Source organism: Acanthisitta chloris, unplaced genomic scaffold (assembly GCF_000695815.1).
Source record: "Acanthisitta chloris isolate BGI_N310 unplaced genomic scaffold, ASM69581v1 scaffold2095, whole genome shotgun sequence".
NCBI lineage: Eukaryota > Metazoa > Chordata > Aves > Passeriformes > Acanthisittidae > Acanthisitta > Acanthisitta chloris.
In genome coordinates, this window is record NW_008671927.1 from 75,387 (window position 1) to 93,711 (window position 18,325).

An 18,325-nucleotide genomic window follows, 5' to 3' on the forward strand; every position below is an offset into this window, starting at 1 on the left:
CAAAGCCTTATTTTGGGTTTTACAAACCAGTATTATAGAATCAGAGAATATCTCAAGTTGGAAGAGACTTGTAATGTCCACTGAGTCCAACCCTCTGCTCCTTTTCAAAGAAGGTTCAAATATGTCATTGTTAATTGTACTTTTAAACTTACTAAAATCCCAGAGCTGGGGAATGAATCAATTCCAAATGTGAAGTGCTGGGTGCAATGTGGGTGCATTTTGTGCATCTTTTGCTATGTACTTGCCACTGAGCCTGCAGGGAATTCAGTGTGATGCACTTCTCTCTGAGGTACTGACATCCTGACATGGGCTTTTCGGTGAAATACCCAATACTTGTTTTGTTGCCTGTGTTTGTACTGATTATGGGCAAGGCTGTTTTGATAGTTTTGCCCTAAGCTGCTCTGTTCATGAAAGAGGTGACATGAGGGTGAAGTTACGTTCTAATTGACAAGTTCCTTAAGAACTCTTCATTTACTTACATGTCTTATATTTAAAGTTTGAGTTTAAACTTAGAACAATGGTATGATTTGTAATAAACATAGAACAGGTAATATTTGTATAGCTGTGTGAATCTGAAGGCTTTTTGGCTGCTCTCATTCAGATGTTCCACTGGTTTTTTTGATGCCATGTGTTGCAATTCCTTGCATGTATGATCATTCTGTCCTTTTTATGAGGTTCACTTTTGAGGACTTAAAATACTTAACTCCAAACCAAATGCCAGACTCTGTGTTAACACTAAATGCTTACTAGCTTTTACACTGTTAATTTTGAACAGCCTAAAAAGAGAATGATGAGGCTGTAAGTCAACATAGGAAGTTCCACAGCTATTAATTCATCTACTCTGCTAATGCTTACACAGGCTTTTACCATGTGCCCCCATTATAGAAGGCAGCAAGTGTCACTGAATGCAGTGAATAAAAATATAAGAACAACTATAAAGATTTTAAAATGTGATGAAAATGAGCTGCAATCTGTACAGAAGAAGCAAGTTACATAATCAATAAAATCTCAAGTATTGATTGACCATACAAATTGGTTGGGTTAGTAACTAATTGGTTCCCTTGCTTGAGCAGTATATTTACACATGGTTTTAAAGTGAGCGTGAGAGTCACTAGCTCACAATGTCAGAGGACAGCTGTACCATGGCCAGCCAAGCTTTGTAATTAAATGTCATACAGGTTAATTGCAGAGACAAGCAGGAGACTGGAGTTAAAGGGCTGAGTCAGTTGAAGAGTGTTGTTCATCTTCAGAGGATGAAAAGGAATGACATTATAAAGGGAGCTGTATCAGAGTACAATAATGTCCAATTCAGTTTTGATTAAAACCTTGTTTTAAAGTTATAATTGTAAAATAGGGTTAGAAGCTGAATGAATTGCAGAAGAGTGGGTTTGGGGCCAGTGGAAATTGTCATAAAATAAATCTGAAGTTGATCCCAATACATCCATATGTCAGCCTCTTTTTCTTTTTTTCCCTTTTTTTGTTTGTTTTTTTTTTTTTGTTTTTGTTTTTGTTTTGTTGGGTTTTTTGGCTTGTTTGGTTTTGTTGGTTTGTGGTTTTTTTGGTTTTTTTTTTTGTTTAAAGTGCAGCTATGGCAAATTATGCATTTGAAAATGCAAAACTGGTTGATTTAATCTGAGGTGCTAATGTATACACTCAACATATCATATCAGTTTGTCTCCGTGGATCAATTTTATCACAGTTCAAAGGTTTTGATCAGTACTTAGTGGGAAGGAGAGGAACCCACCTTAATGAATGTTCTTCATATGCTTTATAATCTTTATAGCTTACTGCTACATAGAACTCAGCTCAGCAGAGCACTCAGACATGTGCTTAAGTGCTGTGCTGAATGAGAATTATAATACATCACTCAGCGTGTGCACCTGGAAAAATAACAACAGTGCTACTATAAAAGATATGATGTCGTATATATTATTCTGTTCTTGAGAAAAGGGAAACATGGCATATGCTATTCATGTTGCTGCATGAATTACCCAGCTGCTTGGATGAAAAAGGTGTCTATGAGGTTCTAAGCAGAGCAGTAATACAGTGTCATACAAGTGATGCAGTCTGTGAAGGAAAAGCTTTTCCAAGGAGACATAAGGAGCAAAGAAGAATGATAAAGAGTTTTCATAGGCACTTTGTGTACAATGTTGCAATGTCCAGTTGGGTAGGAACACAAGGTTTATTATGAAAAATAAAATTTAATGATGCTTTGTATGTTTCCATACTTTACTTTCTCCTTCGGCATCCTGCTGTTTTTCAAGATATAACCAGAAGGTACCAATTTCAATGTTAGAAGAATGAGGAGAAAACCATCACTATAATGGTTTTGTTCTGGTGTCTATATTCTGGATTCACAACCAGAGTTGTTTGTGCTTTTCTGTGCTTCATTACTTCCACAGTTGTTGAAAATTAAGCCTTTTGCTTTAATGCCATAACAGGTGTTAGGCTTATTCATGATTTTTCTGTTAAATTCACCTTAGTATTGCCTCTGTTGCTTTTGTTTATGATTTTATTTTATTTTGTTTGCAGGGCTGTTTCCTGCAGTGCTGAACCTGGCTAGTAATGCTCTCATCACAACCAATGCTACCTGTGGAGAAAAGGGACGGGAAATGTACTGCAAACTCGTTGAACATGTACCTGGACAGCCTGCAAGGAATCCTCAGTGCCGTATTTGTGATTTAAGAAGCAAGGTTCCACATCGTATGTCTTCCATTTTCATTTTGTTCCTTTAAAAAGGTTTTACTTTTGAAGGCTGTAGATAATCAGGAAACAAAACTGTAGGTCACCAGCCCAATTACTGTGAAATGTGTGTCTCTTTCTTTTCAAATTAGGTTACCCATCTTTCCATTGGTAATTTAGAATCTATATCTGCTATGGATACTCCTCACATTGAACTTCCTAACTCAGATATTGAAAAACAGAGCACCTATATTCAGATTTAGAAAAATAAAGTATCTACAGCTGTTGTTGAATTCTCTTGATATATACTAAAAATGAATGAAAACCAGATGACTTTTACCTGCATACCTACCTGTGGAATTTGAACATTTTGGCCAATCTAAACAACATCTTCAATTTCAGTTAGTTCAGTTTCACTGAGCCAGCAAAAATAAGATAAAGTAATGGAGCACTGTTTGGTTTAATCCTTAGTTTTTCGTATTAAAATTCTTCTTTGCTAACACTGCTTTTTTTGAAGACTATGAGGAAGAAAAATTGGTTTTCAAGTATGAATTTGTTATCATTTGGTTCATTTGATTTGTATATTTCTAATAGTTGGGGACAAAGAAAATTTCTTAGTTGAGTCATACAAGTTTAATTTCATGTGACCTTGCAGTGAAAGACATTAATAACTTCCACATTGTTATATTTTTGTGAGTATGTTGGCACTGTAGATGGTAGAGGATGCAGAGATACTTAAGACAGCCTTTAGTGGAATAGATAAAATGTTGGAAGAAGCACAGCCACAAAAGCATGGAGACAATTTTTTTTCCCCAGTTGTTTTCCTCTAAAACACAGCTCAGATATATTTACACCTCATGACATTTAAGCATGTGCTTAAAACCACATGGGGGAAAAAAAAAGATGACATTTAATCTGTCTGCTAGTTCTAGACAGGATGAGCTGTCTATGGCTGTATCTTTCCAGACAAGCTTGTTTAGCTTCTCCTTTGAAATTTCCTTCCAGGGCAACTCTTACTATGGTTATTTTACTCACTACAAAGTCTTTTCCTAATAGCTAATCTGCATCTTCCCTGCAGAAATTCATGCTACCTATTTCCTAAATTCAGTCAGTACAAGATTGGATTATTCCCTTTTTCTTAATAAAATTATTTTACTTAATCGAGGGTTGATGGTATTGCTCTATCAAGTTTCTACACTAAGCTATCTCTTTTCTTTCATTCTCCACATAGGCTGTATTTTCTAGAACTATAACTGTGCAAATTGCAGTTCTCTGAATTCTCTCTAGAGGCTTTCATCTGTATTAAAATTCACCTGAGCTCTTACCAGCACTGCAGAGAGATCCAGTTTTGCTTCGGAATGAGCAGCATATATTCCTGTTTACATGTTTTACTTAGATGTTTCCCCTTTCTAATGGTGAGACACCATTGAGAGTAGAGGTGTAGAACTAGTTGTTCATTACAATCCTCAGATGCTTTCTTTCCTGCTAAATTGCTACCTATCCATTTGCTCCTCATGTTATATTTGTGAAGCTAGTTATAATTGTCCCAGTATAGACTATGTCATTTGTCTGAAGACAGTTGCAGCATTGGGGTTTTTTTTTGCCAAGATAGTTTTCCAAGTTTCAACGTATTCTTTAACTGCAGTAAATGCCACCTTCTGAGGAAAGGTCATATGATTTTGTAGCAATATACACATTCAAATGTGTTATACTATAGTAATGTGTCTCAGAGAAGAATTCATGAGTTTTTGGAAGCATTCTGACTGGTAGAAAGACTGTGCAATAGATTGTTTCTTTTTATAGATGGTATTTAGAGACACATGCATATTGCACAAGTTTTTTTCCTGTATTATTTGCTTAATTCAAAACCCAAACCTAAAGGAGAGATACTGCATTGCCCTGCCTATGACATCAGACAGTGCATACTAATGTATGTGTATATACACAGACATATGTATGTATGTATAAAAACCCCATCTGAGCGATTTCTATCTGTATTTCTCCCTGTTCCTACCCTCTTCTAAACTCGAATCTGGCCAGCTTCATAATGTCTGGCCTTCTGTTGCCAATCAGATCTCATTTTAAGGTTTCAAAATGTTCATTTGGAAAAAGGAAGTGCCTTATTCAAATAGATACGGGTTGTTAATAGGAGAACCATGTAATATAACCAGACTTTAAATGATCCCCCTGGAATGTGTGAGTCTCGAGTGCCTCCCCTTAATTACTGTAGTAGGAAATGAACACAAATTCCCTGGTTAATCACATGTGATCCCAAATTAAAGAGGACAGTTTGATGGGTTCACTGTGTAAGTTGCCATCCATCAGGGAGATTGGCCTTTGAACTGCATTTACAGTCCAGTCCTTTTTTATTGTATTTCTTCCCTTACCTTTTAAATAAGCAAAAAGTGCCAGTAATTAATCAGTGTTTTCAAATTAATTATGTTTAAACTTTCAAAATTGTGATTACAGTTAATTGTTGATTCATCTTCCAACCCTCCTCATTATTTACCTTTATATCAATTTCGTCTGAAGAGACTTACATCAAAATTTCCAATTAAACAGCTTCTGTCACAGTCATGGAAGAGCTCTGAGTTTGATTTACAGCTGATTTTTGTTACCACACGATTAAAGCCAAGGTTTGTGAACATGATCAGAGCTGTGGGAACTGGCAACGTGTAAGGAATGGGTGTGTCTTGCTTTTCACTTCAATATAAAGATAAAGCTCCTAATAACCCCAGTTCTAGCACCAGTATTCTAACCTGAAAATGTTGCTGCCCACTAATGCCATTGACTAGTCTAATTGTTAAATGAATTTTTTTGGCATTTTCAGTTTTGAGGATTCATGCCTTCTCTCACTCCCACAAAGAACTTTAATTGTATCTTTAAATATGTTCAGACATTCTGGCTTTCCTTAATGAGCTAGGACTCCTGTCCTCCACAGGTGGTTGATGTAGCAAAAAACCAGATACACAAAGACTATCAATCTGGCAGGCTGATTTAAGTAATAATTAAAATAACAAGTAAATTGATCAGTTTATGAATTAATTATTGGCAATTCTAGGACTAACTAGTAATGAAACATATTCCAGTTTCATATTAAGGAAACCTGTCAGTTTAGAAAGTCATCCTAAGTAAGAGGGATAAGGGTTTCTTCCAATTTATTGCATTCTTGCAGACAGAACCTCCATAGAAGAAACTTGGAGGTTCCTTTGGGTTATTTTCACCATAATGTACAGGCTTGCTTTAAACAATTAAGGACTTCAAAATATAGATACTTGTACCTTTAAAAATTGTGGTCATGTTATTCTCTGTTTTGTACAGAAGAGAAACAACTGAGCACAAAATGTAACCTAGAAATGTTGAGTGTGATTTTTGTTAGTCTAAATAAGAGTAAAATACTGTGTAAGCGAACTTCAATAATTTAGAAGATCTTGAAATTTAGGAACAATTCCATTCTGCAAATAAATTCATATCCCTCTTATTTGAGATTCATTTGGGGCACTGCAGCAGACATGAAAAGTAACTCATCTTGGACTTTGATATGGATTATAACCAAACAAACCTTCTTTATATGCATGTATATGAGTCAGACAATTTTTCCAATAGGGGAATATATTCTGTAATGATTTCTGAATCATTTCCTCTGTAATAATTTCTGAGTTATTTCCTGAATAATTTCCATGTGTGCTTAGAAATGTCTTAGAAATGCAAGTACCAGTGTTACTTTAATTCTTGCTTTCCTTGCACACTGTAACTCAGGTTTCTGATCTGCTTTTTCTGTTGCAACATTTTATGAATTTACAGTACTTGAAACTTTGGAAGACTGCAAGAAGTGTTGGTTAGTGGAAGTGACTTGATTTAGATGCCTACATTTTCCTAGAACCAGGAGAGCCTTTTGCATTCTGATTCACCTTCTTGTCATCTGAACCAAAATTAAACAACTAACATTAGATGAGTATTCCAGTAATAATAACCATGACTGGTACCCCAAGAGTACAAGAAAAATGAATGTATTTTTTATTTTAAAGTCCTACCTCATTAGTTCTGTAATTGCATTAAAGTCTAGATTTCAGATCTAAAAATATTTTAATCTCATAGTAATTTTTAAATGTATTTATATGTTTCTGCTGTTCTAACAGAACGACATCCAATAACAAATGCAATTGATGGCAAGAACACTTGGTGGCAAAGCCCTAGTATCCAGAATGGAATTGAATATCATTATGTGACCATTACCTTGGACCTCCAACAGGTAGAATTCTGTTTGTTTCTTTCTTGCACAGTAGATCACCTCAATGATCTTAATTTTTCCTCTGTATTGCTTTCATATTATACACACAGCTTCTTCTATAACTTTGTTGTTTACATGGATAATTCCAACTGACCCATTCATTGTAACACAATGTACCAAATTAAAAAATAGTTATTTCATATATATTTTTGCAAAGTCATGCTTAAAATGATTTAAACTGTAACATTTTCAGTATAATTTATTCACAGTAACTTCTGGTTTGGTTCTTTAAAGCTAATTTAAAGATAGTTTTGGGAAAAAAGATATTATGACTAAAAGTTTATATTCAAAATACTTTTTTTCTTGTTTCAGTAACATGGTACTATACATTTAAATATACACAAAGTATTTAAAATACTTAAATATGCTAAAAATGATTCAGCTGTGCTAGGGAAACCTTTGCAGGTGACGGGTTGTATTGAGGGGCAGCATGGGTAAAGAGAGGAGTTTGCCTAACGAGGTACTTAAATAAATTGCCTTTTGTTAGTGGAGTCTTGCTTGACTGGAGTAGCTATGGAGGATGCAGTTATCTGATGCTCATGGAAATACTGCATAAATTTCAAGTATGGAGGCAAAAGGATTTGAGGGTAGGTGGAAAATAGTTTGTCTTTACTATGGCAAGATAAATACAGAACAATTATCTACTGCCAAATTTATTCATCATGTTGTTAGACTTGGAAGTTTTGGTATGTAGTTTAGTAACAAATTGAAGTCTTTCTGCTAAAATCTTCTCTAATTTGTGGTTGGCTGATGTTTGTCTGCAACTTGAATCAGAACAAAAACATAGAATTATTTCAATGGGAAAAGATCTTTAAGGTAGAGTTTAGCCATTAATCTAGCACTAAACCAGGTCCTCCAGTGCCACAGCTAGTCTTTTAAATACTTCTAGGGATGGTGACTCCACCACTTCTCTGGGCAGCCAGTTCCAATGCTTGGGAACCCTTTGTGTGAAGAAATGTTTCCTACTGTTGAATCTAAATCTCCCCCGGCACAACTTGAGGCTTGTCCTATTGTTTGTTTCTTGGGAGAAGAGGCTGATCCCTACCTTGCTACAACTTCTGTTCAGGTAGTTGTAGAAAGTGAGTGTCTCCCTCTTCTGCCAGGTGGTTTTCTGCCCACTCTTCCCCAAGGCTGTAGTGTTGTAAGGGGTGGTTTTGACCCAAGTGTGGGACCCATGCACTGGCCTTGTTGAACCTCATACTGTTGGCCTCAGCCTATCGATCCAGTCTGTCCAGGTTCCTCAGTAGGACCTTCCTGCCCTCCAGCAGATCAACATTCCCACACAGCCTGGTGTTGTCTGTAAACTGAGGGTGCACTCGATCCCCTTGTCCAGATATTTGATCAAAATACTGAATAGGACTGGCCCCAATACTGAGCCTTGAGGAACACCACTCATGACTGGCCAACAGCTGGATCTAATTCCATTCACAGTCACTCTCTGGGCCTGGCCAGCCAGTTTTTTGCCCAGCAAAGGATGCACCTGTCCAAGCCAGTTTCTCCAGGAGAATGCTATGGAATACAGTGTCATAATCTGTTTCTCATGTATTAAAAAATAAAAGGGAAAGGGGCACTTCCTCTGGCTCACTGAAGAGAAATTCCCCTTCCAAGCTTCCCCTCCCTCTGTGATCTCTTCACTGAAGTCAGTTTTCTATTTTGATTTATTATTATTGGTTTATCAGTTTGACTTGGAACCTGCCTCTCCTTATCTCACTTCTTTCTCATTTAACTATGAGAAATTGTTTTCCTCAAGGAGGACAATAGTTATTTATCAACTATAGAGGCTTGAATAAAGCATAGTTTGTCAAGAAATTTTTTAAAAGTATGAAATGAAAGACAGGACGTTGAGATATCTGTGTGTATCCATAATCTTGGTCCAGAAAGCAGACCTTCAGAAAAGAATAATAAAGAGTAATGCTTGGATTTCTAGGGTTCTGTCCTTATTTTCTTGTGAAGAAAAACCTGTCAGCCAAATGATGTGATGGTAAAAATTCTTCTGAGTACATTATATCTGTGACACTGAAGTTCTTGGAGGAGGAGTACCTGGAAGAGCCTTTGTTTGAATCCTTGAAGTGTTATTAGCATTCTGGCTTTGGAGTCCCCATTGTTACTGGCAGAAACAATCCTACATCTGTCTTTGGCCTTATATATGCAAAAGTATTCAGTGTGCATTTCTCTTTCAATTAGCAGAGCTAAAATGTTTTGTAGAAGTTTGAGAGTAAGGTCCTGCACATTGAACAGTTCTAGTTTGTTTTGGGTTTTCTAGTAAAAATGTCTTCTAAATTTTCAGTTATTCACTTGTTTGCCTTTACAGCAAGGGTTGTACCTCTTCTCGGCTGTGATCTGTTAATACATGATTAGTTCTCAGGCATTAGAACTAAATTACCATCTTTGTTCTTCATCACCCTAGTGATTTTACTTGTGTGGTTGTTTAGGTCAGGTCTGCTAAACTGAGGCTTTAAAACTTCTGTGGGGCTTCTTCCTGCTATCAAAAGAAGTAAGTTTGCACACTTATAAAAGTTTTAGGTTTTCTTATATACTAATAGCTAGCAACTGTGGGGTCAGTGACGATATTGAAGAAAAAGTATGAGTTGTTCTAATGTATTTAAAAGGCTTCTTTGTGTGTCACTTGAGAGCGGTGTGAGAATACTGCACTGTGTGTGGTGCGGGTTTGGTTTTTTTGTTACTATTTTTTTTAAATGAGACAAGGCTCAAGTATGACCCAGTTTCTTTCCCATGTTCTCTCACTTATTGTTTAAAGAAAACTTGGCAGTCCTTTTGCAGTTCCAAAGCTGATACCTTCTCAAGCCCATTCAGTTGTTATTGGCTGCAATAGGAGCAATGTTGAGGTTTCTGTGGATGTCAGAGGTGGGATAAGACCCTGTGTCACTAATGCTGTCTGGCACACTCTCTATGATCTGAGTAACCCATGTAGTTAGGAATGCATGCTATGCTGCCACCACTGTACATGAACAGAACAATGGCTTTGTTTCCCAAAATGTAGTAAAAGGTCTGTTGCAATTTGTATGGCTTTTAGACTGCTCAGTAAGAAATAAGAGTTGCTTGGGTTTTGAGAAGTATTAGGAGTTTTTGTTTGCCTGTTTAGGAATTTTGTAGGGACAGTATTACAGGCTTTATTAAAGTAGTGAGTAGAATACAAAATTTCTCTTTCAACTAGTGTCTTGTTTAGTAATTACTATGAATGGTGAAGGTCACCAGATATGCTTGAGACCTCACTTAAAAGAAATTCCATTCTTTACCTTTGGCTTTTAGGATATTCAATAATTGCTCTGTTTGTGTTGATAAATTCTTGCTTTAAGTATAGAAGTGCTTAACTTCTTTGTGTGAGATAGAAATAACAAATGACAAATCTATAAGTAATGGACTGAAAATTACAGTAATGCATTAGTTTTTGTGTTATTACTGGTAATTATGATAGTACTTTGAATGCTTTTAGCTATCTGAATTTCATGAAAAAAATCAGGAAAATAATTGCAATTTCCTCATTTATATAATGCTTGGCCTTTTGGGGCAGCAACTTTTTTTTTTTACTTTGTTGTGCAGTGTAGTCATATAAAAATGATGTATACTGTTTAGCAATAGCTAACAAACTAGAAGTAGTAAAATATATTAACTGTTAGAAAGAGCCAAAATATTATCAGTCAGGTTGGGAAACATGCAGTATTTTGTCTTCTTTTCTCTCAACATTTGAGGTTTGCCATAATAATAAAGAACTTTTTTCTGTAATGGAGGCCAGGTTTCTAAGTCATTGAAGTATGCTTGAAATTTGTCCCCCATCTATTACAAAAATGACTTGAAAACTGGAACTATTTGGTTCTGAGATTTTTTGCTAATTTGCTCTTAACCAGTCACTTTTCCCCACTTTTCCCCAGTATGACAATCCTCATTTTATATATTTCACAAGAAGATTACAGAACTCCATTCATACCTGTAAATGTGAAATTATTATTACACTGCTTTTCATCCAGCAAATGCACAGGAGGTCTAAATATGAATATAGATTTATTTGGGAGTTGCTCACACAAATTTAAATGGAGGTTAGAGTAAGAGGTTGAGCTACCCTGGTTACTGAAACTGCAGATCTGAGTGTGGAAGGATGGGTTTGTAGGTATGCTAGGTTGTTGTACCTATGAAGCCCTCACAAATCATCAGGAGAAGCTGTCTGCTGTTCTGCAGCTCTTAGTCCTGCTGGTTGTGTAGGGACAGTCTGTTTCACCTACAGAATGATGGACAGTTCCAGTGCAACAGAAGTAATTCAGGTCCAGTGAGTGCAATGTTTAGCAGGACAGAAAATGAGCCTTCTCTTCAGGAATTATTGAGAAAGTTGGCAAAACAGAAATGCTTAGACTTCCAGGGAGAATATATTCCCTGTACTCATGCTACTCCCAGACCCTCAATTGGTTTAATTTCACAGTGATGTGGAAGATTAGTAGATTATCTAAAGAAAATTTGCAAATGTGCAGGAAACCAGTTGGCAGTTTGGGGTGAAGTGGTCAGCCCATCTGTTTCTGATTTCTACACACATCAGGACACTTATATTAAGAGATTCCCTGCTGCTGTGGGGAACAAGGACATTGGCAATACCCTTGATATTGCTATGATACTTGTGCTGGGAGCATATTTATGTGGGTTTTAACTTTTTTACTATATTCTTTATGGTTTTTTAAATGGTGTTGGAATATTTTATGTGACTTGTCGATATGTGGAACTCAGGTGGGCTCAGATTTAATGTTCTGGCATAAATTTCTAGACTTTATAACTATGTCTTAGTTGCTTGAGACTGTGGCAGATCAGTTCAGTGTCCAGGCATACATTTCTGAAAAAAGGAAAGTAATTGACACTCTCAGAGCCTTGTAGGGTGCAAGAGCAAGAAATACTGATTAAGCTGTGCAGTTGATTTCTCCGTAAAACAATTGAAGTTCATCAGTTTTAAGTTCCTTAAGCTCTGAAACTGTCCAACTCTTTCAACTTATACTTCATTCTGTCCCCTTCCCTCCTTCTGTAGGAAGGGAGTAAGGAGTCTCAAAAATAACATTCTGACTCTCTGTAGAAATCACTGCAATCCCAATTCTCCTGAAGTGTATTTCAGTACTTTTTTGAATATACATTTTTAGACCCATGGACTTCACTATTTGAGTGGCAGATATTAGACTTTGGGAAGTGGCATTTCCTAAACTATATAGAGAACTGACTAACACAGTGGGAGAAGAATGCTTGACTTTCTCAGAAACATTTTGAAAAGCATCTATAAAAAACAGGCAGCAACATTCTGCTGATATTCTATTCATTATTTTGTAATTCTGTGTTGTCCAAATATAGCTTGAGTGGAGGATTTTGATCTGGTTCTGCATGATTTCTTAGCTAGCTGGTTCACTTTAATACCCATGAGCAAAACATACAGACGTGCATGTGAGCATAGTCCCAAACATATCCTTAATAAGCACAATGCTAGGAAAAGGAACAAATTGCTTCACTGAGTGATTGCTTTTGCTTTCTCTACACAAGGCTGTATGACTAAATGCTTGTGTGGCAAAAGATAGACATGAGAACTAAGAAACTGACAAGGTGAATGGGAGAGGTTTAAGTTGGGACTGAAAAATAACAGGATAAGGACTCAGAGTAATGTGTTAAAACCTCAGTGGAGTAGTATGTGGGAAGTGCTTTTAGGGGCTGACTGATGTCATTCTTACAGCCACACTGAAATATTAGGTAAATTAGATATTTCACAATCACATTGCTTCTTTTAATACATAAGTGCAGTTTTTTTGGTTTAACTTATAACAATTTACCGAACAGTGGTTAATGAATCAGAATCTGTTGGGCAAGACACCCATATTAAAATACACTTTACATGTTATCTGCATAGTAGTGTAGGAATATGCATATCACTAGGAGATACTTGGGTTTAATGTCATATTTTCTCTTCTCTGGAATATCAAATAGATAAAACACAGCCAGCTTCCTCTTGAAAAACTTCTGCTCTCAAATATCAGAATAGGTAAAGCAATGAAGAGAAGGTTAACGACACTATTTAGTCCTGGGATGTCAGAACTAGTTTAGTGAAATTAAGTGCCTGTTGTTCTTCATATGTTAAATTCATATATATGTCCAAACAATTTTGTTGAGGCTTTCAGTTAATATTTTTGTTCTGTATTTTACTAGTAATTCAAATGCTTTCAAAACAGCTTCTGTAAAGTTGAGGATTAAAGCTTCTCTTCATCCCCAAACCAGAAAGTAGTTTAGCAGACATGAAATTTAATCCAAACTTCGACTTTTCACCAACAAATGCCAGTCTGTTTTGTCCATCTTCATAAATGTTTGTCTAAAGAGAGATGTGAACAAAACAAAAGTCTGTTGAGACTGTAATGCTGCAGTTTCCTGACTGCTGTTTCCCTTGTTGCACTCCCTTCCCCAAACTGGTGAAAAGGAGATGTTTCTGTGCTCCTTTTTCTGGCACTAGCACTTGTGTTGCCATGCATTGAAACAGATGTACCTTGATACTGCAAACAACATCATGTCTTATTTTTCAGGGTTAGGTTTCTGCCAGATCAATTTTCTGGTTTGGCTTGCAGTGTGAGGTTTTAATGCCAGCATGGGGGAAGGGACGAGAAAGTATTTTTTCAGGTAGTGGGGAAACAGTTCCACCCTTCTCCGGAGCAGCTGCCACTGTGTCTTGGCTTCAGCTGATTGTAAAACCTCAAAGTATACAATACCGATCTATGAACTACAGTCCAGGCCTGCAACATACAGCTGTCACCCTGGCTTTAGTATTCTTGCATATGACTCATTCTGTTTTGAAGTAATGTAAACATGTGAGAATTCAGAGCATTAATTAGCTCTTAAAAAATAAAATATCCCGTTCTCTGGCTCAGTTATACCTAAGCGTAAGGAACTGTTGAAGTGACAGGCCAAAGAGATACAACTAAAATCATGCAAATGAGACTGTGGAACCAATTTAAAAGTAAACAAAATAGACTGAGATATGTTCTGTTTTAAAGTCTGTCGTCAATTTGTAGACACGTATCTGGAAGTTAGTAATAATACTGATTTTTGTGAAAAATTCTTTTTTGTTGCCCTCAGACTTGAATCTGAACATTTTAGTGTTTCCCTTAATTTCTTTGATTTCACAATTTGCTGGTAATGCAGTAACTAGATATCTATAGGGTGAAACAGTGTACTTTCTCCTTCTGATATTATTTTAAATTGCAATTTATGTAAAAATTATTTAATATTATTAATGTTTAATTATTTTTTAAAGCAAAACTATTGAACTTGAAGTCAATTTATAGTGAAAGCATTTGAAAAACTCAAAAAGAAAAACAAGTAAACAAATGGCACATAAATACACAGTGAGGATTTACAGCAAACATACCTAGAAAACATAATTATTTGTCATCATGAAAACAAACAGAACTGTAGTAAATATTTTGACATGGCAGTAAACATTTTTCAAGAACTACCTGGGTTATATACTATTAGCATGTATACTTTGTTATGTCACTTTCTACCTGGATTTCTACGTCTGGGAAAGAGAGACTATATGCACACTGGTAATAGATGTTACCCAAGTCTCTGTTCTGGTCATGGGATAAAGTTTTCCACATTGATAGCACTCAGACAAAAGCCTAAAGAAAAATGAGTTACCTTTTTCCTTAGTTCATAGAATCATAGAATTTAGGGATTGGAATGGACCTTGCAGATCATCTAGTCCCAACTTCTTCTGCAATGGGCAGGGTCACTCCTCACTAGATCAGGTTGCTCAAGGTTTCATCCAGCCTGGCCTAGTGAAGGGCTGAGAATGCATATCTGTGCAAGCTGTAAATCCAGAACAGCCAGACTGAGAGTCAGTTCTTGGATCAAGGGCGGGGAGGGGGAAGCAAAACGTTTTTTGGCATTTTAGCACCAAAATAGAAGAACAACTTTTTCTGTCCTTCTGCTCTTTTGTCTAGGTGTTAAGAGGAAGGGTTTGAATATTGACATTTCCATCAATTTTTCTTTCCTCACCATACCCGTTCTACATGGAAAGAAGTGATTAGCTTTAGAAAGTAAAGAGAAAAGAAATTGCTTTCTGCTATTATTTGAAAGCACTGTGAAAAGAGATTACTAACTTCAGCCCTCAATTCTGGTATACACTAGGCCAATGATGAGCAGCAAAAATGGTCAATAGAAAGTAGCTATTCTTTTTGAGGCCTTCACAAACAGCTGAACAGTGGGTAGTGGAGAAAACCAGCAGAGAAAATTACAAAGAACAAAGTTGACATTGACAGAAACTTTACAGCTACTGCGCCTTCCATTTGGCTTAATGTGTCTCAGATATTCAACAGCTGGACAACTTGAGAGCTTTACAGCTTGATGTTGTATGAAGTCTTTGAATAGACTTTATATTTGGGGTTTTTTTGAATGACACAAGTCATAATCATGTTTTACTTATAATATGAGCAAAAGTTGAGAAGTATTAATAAATGATGTATTTTTCTCAAGGAGAAGAAAGTGTTCTTAAAAGAACTTGCCCCTCTCTAGCAGTTATATACAGGGAAGGGAGAAAGCTGAGCTTCTTCTAAATTAAGATATTTTCATACTTTTTTGAAACACATGTTCTGTAGGTATTAAGTGAATGGGACTGAGCATTGTACGAGTGTTATTTTCCTTATTAGAAAAGATTAATTTCTAACTTCAGAGCTTTTCAAGGTTTGCTATGATAAAAATATTTCTCAGTTTTTCACATGAAGTGCTGTGGACATCTTAATTTGCATGACATTCAAAGCTAGAACTCTTTGTAGATACAATTTTCCTGGGACAGATGATGCCCTGCTGGAATTGCTTGCAACACTGGGAGGAAAAAAAAAATATCCCAATAGGTTGGAATCAAGTGTGTGTTTATTTCAGCCCAAATTCCCCATCTGGTAGCAGCATTTCAGTTGGAAGCAGTTCAGATGAACAGGAACAACAATTGTCATTAGAAGGCAAACTGCAGCATGGCAGGGAGCTGTTCAGCTCTCTAAACTGATACTAGTAAAATCCTGCTAGGCATATTTTTCCCCTCCATGCCAACCTTTTCAATTACAGAATTTCTAACTGTGAGCAGAATATTTGAAACCATGGGCATTGTCTTTCAGGACAGAGGTAGAAAAAGATATGTGCTAGATGATAGTTTGAGGAATCTGGAGAGCCACTCCATTCCTAAATAAGTTTTTTTCTCTGATTTGGATGTGAGATTAAAATGAGAAGGTTAATTGTTCTTAACTAACCAATTGTTTAAAAATTCTTGTGTCAAAAGTGTATTCTCTCTTTCATATGTAATAGACCCAAACAATAATTCATAACAGCATCTGTGAATTCAAATATTACTGACCACATAGAAGCATAAGAAATTAATATTGGGGTCTGAGCACAAGATGAGTTCTTTCTCAAACTCACAAAATCTCTGCTTCAGTTCATCAGTTAGATTTGTTCTGTTTCATGTCTTAAGCCTTTAGGATAGGCTATTGCAAAATGAACAGTAGTGCAGATGTATGATGTCCTGAATATATAACAGTCATTTTTATTCATGAGTGTAAAAAGAGAAGTTCATGATTGAAGAACACTTTCACATTGAAAATCTATTTAGATCTTTCCTGGTTGTTGGTCATTCATGGTACTAGAAGTTACTGAATATGGTAGTCTGATGGATGCAAGTCTCCTATGGCTCTGTCTTCATATTCAGGCTGTAGCAAGGCAGAGCTCATATTCCTGAGTGAGCGAAACACGCAAGTGGCTGCACAGAGCAACAGAAATAGACCACAGTGCCCTATCAGCACCCTCATAAAAACAAATACAGCACAGCCTGCTTCAATCTTTTCTTCCTCTTCAACTAATTATGATTACTGTCTGCTAAGGGAGTGTGTGTGTGTATACATCTATGGATGCAAACAAAACATACAGTGCTTCAGTAGCTAACCTTAGATAATCTTTCCATAATCTTGGAGATGTGCAGCCCCAGTCTTAATTGCTGGTGCTCAGGCTTCTCCTTGCTGGCTAGTTGAGCTTAAATTTAACTCTTGTTCACACATACCCACTAAAAAGAGTGAGCACAGCTAAAGAGAAGATACTTAGAAACAGGATTTAATGAAAAAAAAAGTACAGACTTAGCGATCAAGGTCAGGATAAAGATACTGACCAGCTAGCTGGTTCCTTTTATCTCCTTTTCCCTCTACCTTACGCTTGTTCCTTCCTGATCCACCTTCATCCCTCCCTTTCTCCACCTCTATTTGTTCCCTAAATGTTCCATATTAACACTCGTCCATTTATGCAATCCTCTTAACACATCCCATAATAAATTCTGCATTGACTTTGCCCTGCCCCTCTTAATGAGGTGGACCCACTTGTAGCTAATAACCCATGTTAGCCTGCAGGGTGTTCTGAGATAGCGATCTTAGGTCAGAGATATCCATAACCCATCTGTATGGATTTCACACTGGGACAAGGGGTTTCTGCAGTGCTTTTGTTGCCCCCAACAGTACTTTTAAATAAACTGGTGAAATAAATCTGTGGAATGTTTAAGGCCATGTGGTTTAACAGTATTTATGCCAGCCTATAAGGAAACAAGACCTTACCCAAATTCTGCACTCTTCTTGATAAAAGAATACTAGGTTTACTTGACCACTGAACTGTAATAATAATCAACAACACAAGATAATTATGGTAAATAAGTAGATGCAGAGTTTACACCAGATTGCTGATGGAAGCCTCTATTAGAGCTATTATGTTCTTCTGCTTAGAAAATGAAATGGAAATACTTCTGTAGATTTGTGTGGTACTGTATTTTTTCACTGATGATATTCTGACTTACATGAACAGTTTCTAACCGAAGGATTTATTTTTTAAATAGAAGCGCAGGTGGGAGTCAGGCACAATGAGATTTCCTGCTTCACTAGCTAAACCTATGCAGATTAATGATTCACTTCAGCTCTATCTGAATAATATTAGTGCAGCAAATTATCCTGTATACTAGGATGTGCTTTTCTATGTCTTATGAGGCAATCACAAGAAGATATAGTGGTGTAACTTATGGAACTGTTCCTGCAATGTGTTTTGCAGATCTTACTGCTGAGACAATTACCAGTGAAAATGAGACCCAAGACTCATTTTGTTTCTCATCTTGAGGATTATGTTGTCTATAATTTGGGAAAGGTTTAAAGGACTATTTAGACTATTTCTCTCCCACTCCCATAATTATACTATGGTCACATGAGCAGAACAAGTAGAAAAAGGCACCAGCTGCACTTCAGCAGCTGTGTTAATGGTCTGTTGTATGATACTAGGCAGCTTGGTGTTGCTCCATTTTCACATTTGTAT

At 36.5% G+C, this 18,325-nt stretch overlaps 1 protein-coding gene across 1 annotated transcript in view; it reads left to right on the forward strand.

Moving 5' to 3' along the window:
• Positions 1–2,532: 2,532 nt before the first annotated feature.
• The window catches only part of LOC103801856 (laminin subunit alpha-2-like), a gene marked incomplete at both ends in the record, with an annotated part of 152,688 nt that continues 136,895 nt past the window's right edge, over positions 2,533–18,325 (forward strand). The window contains 2 exons of the mRNA XM_009074290.1: positions 2,533–2,703; positions 6,822–6,934. Coding sequence (XP_009072538.1) covers positions 2,533–2,703; positions 6,822–6,934 — 284 coding nt within the window. The remainder of the gene's footprint in view (positions 2,704–6,821; positions 6,935–18,325) is intronic.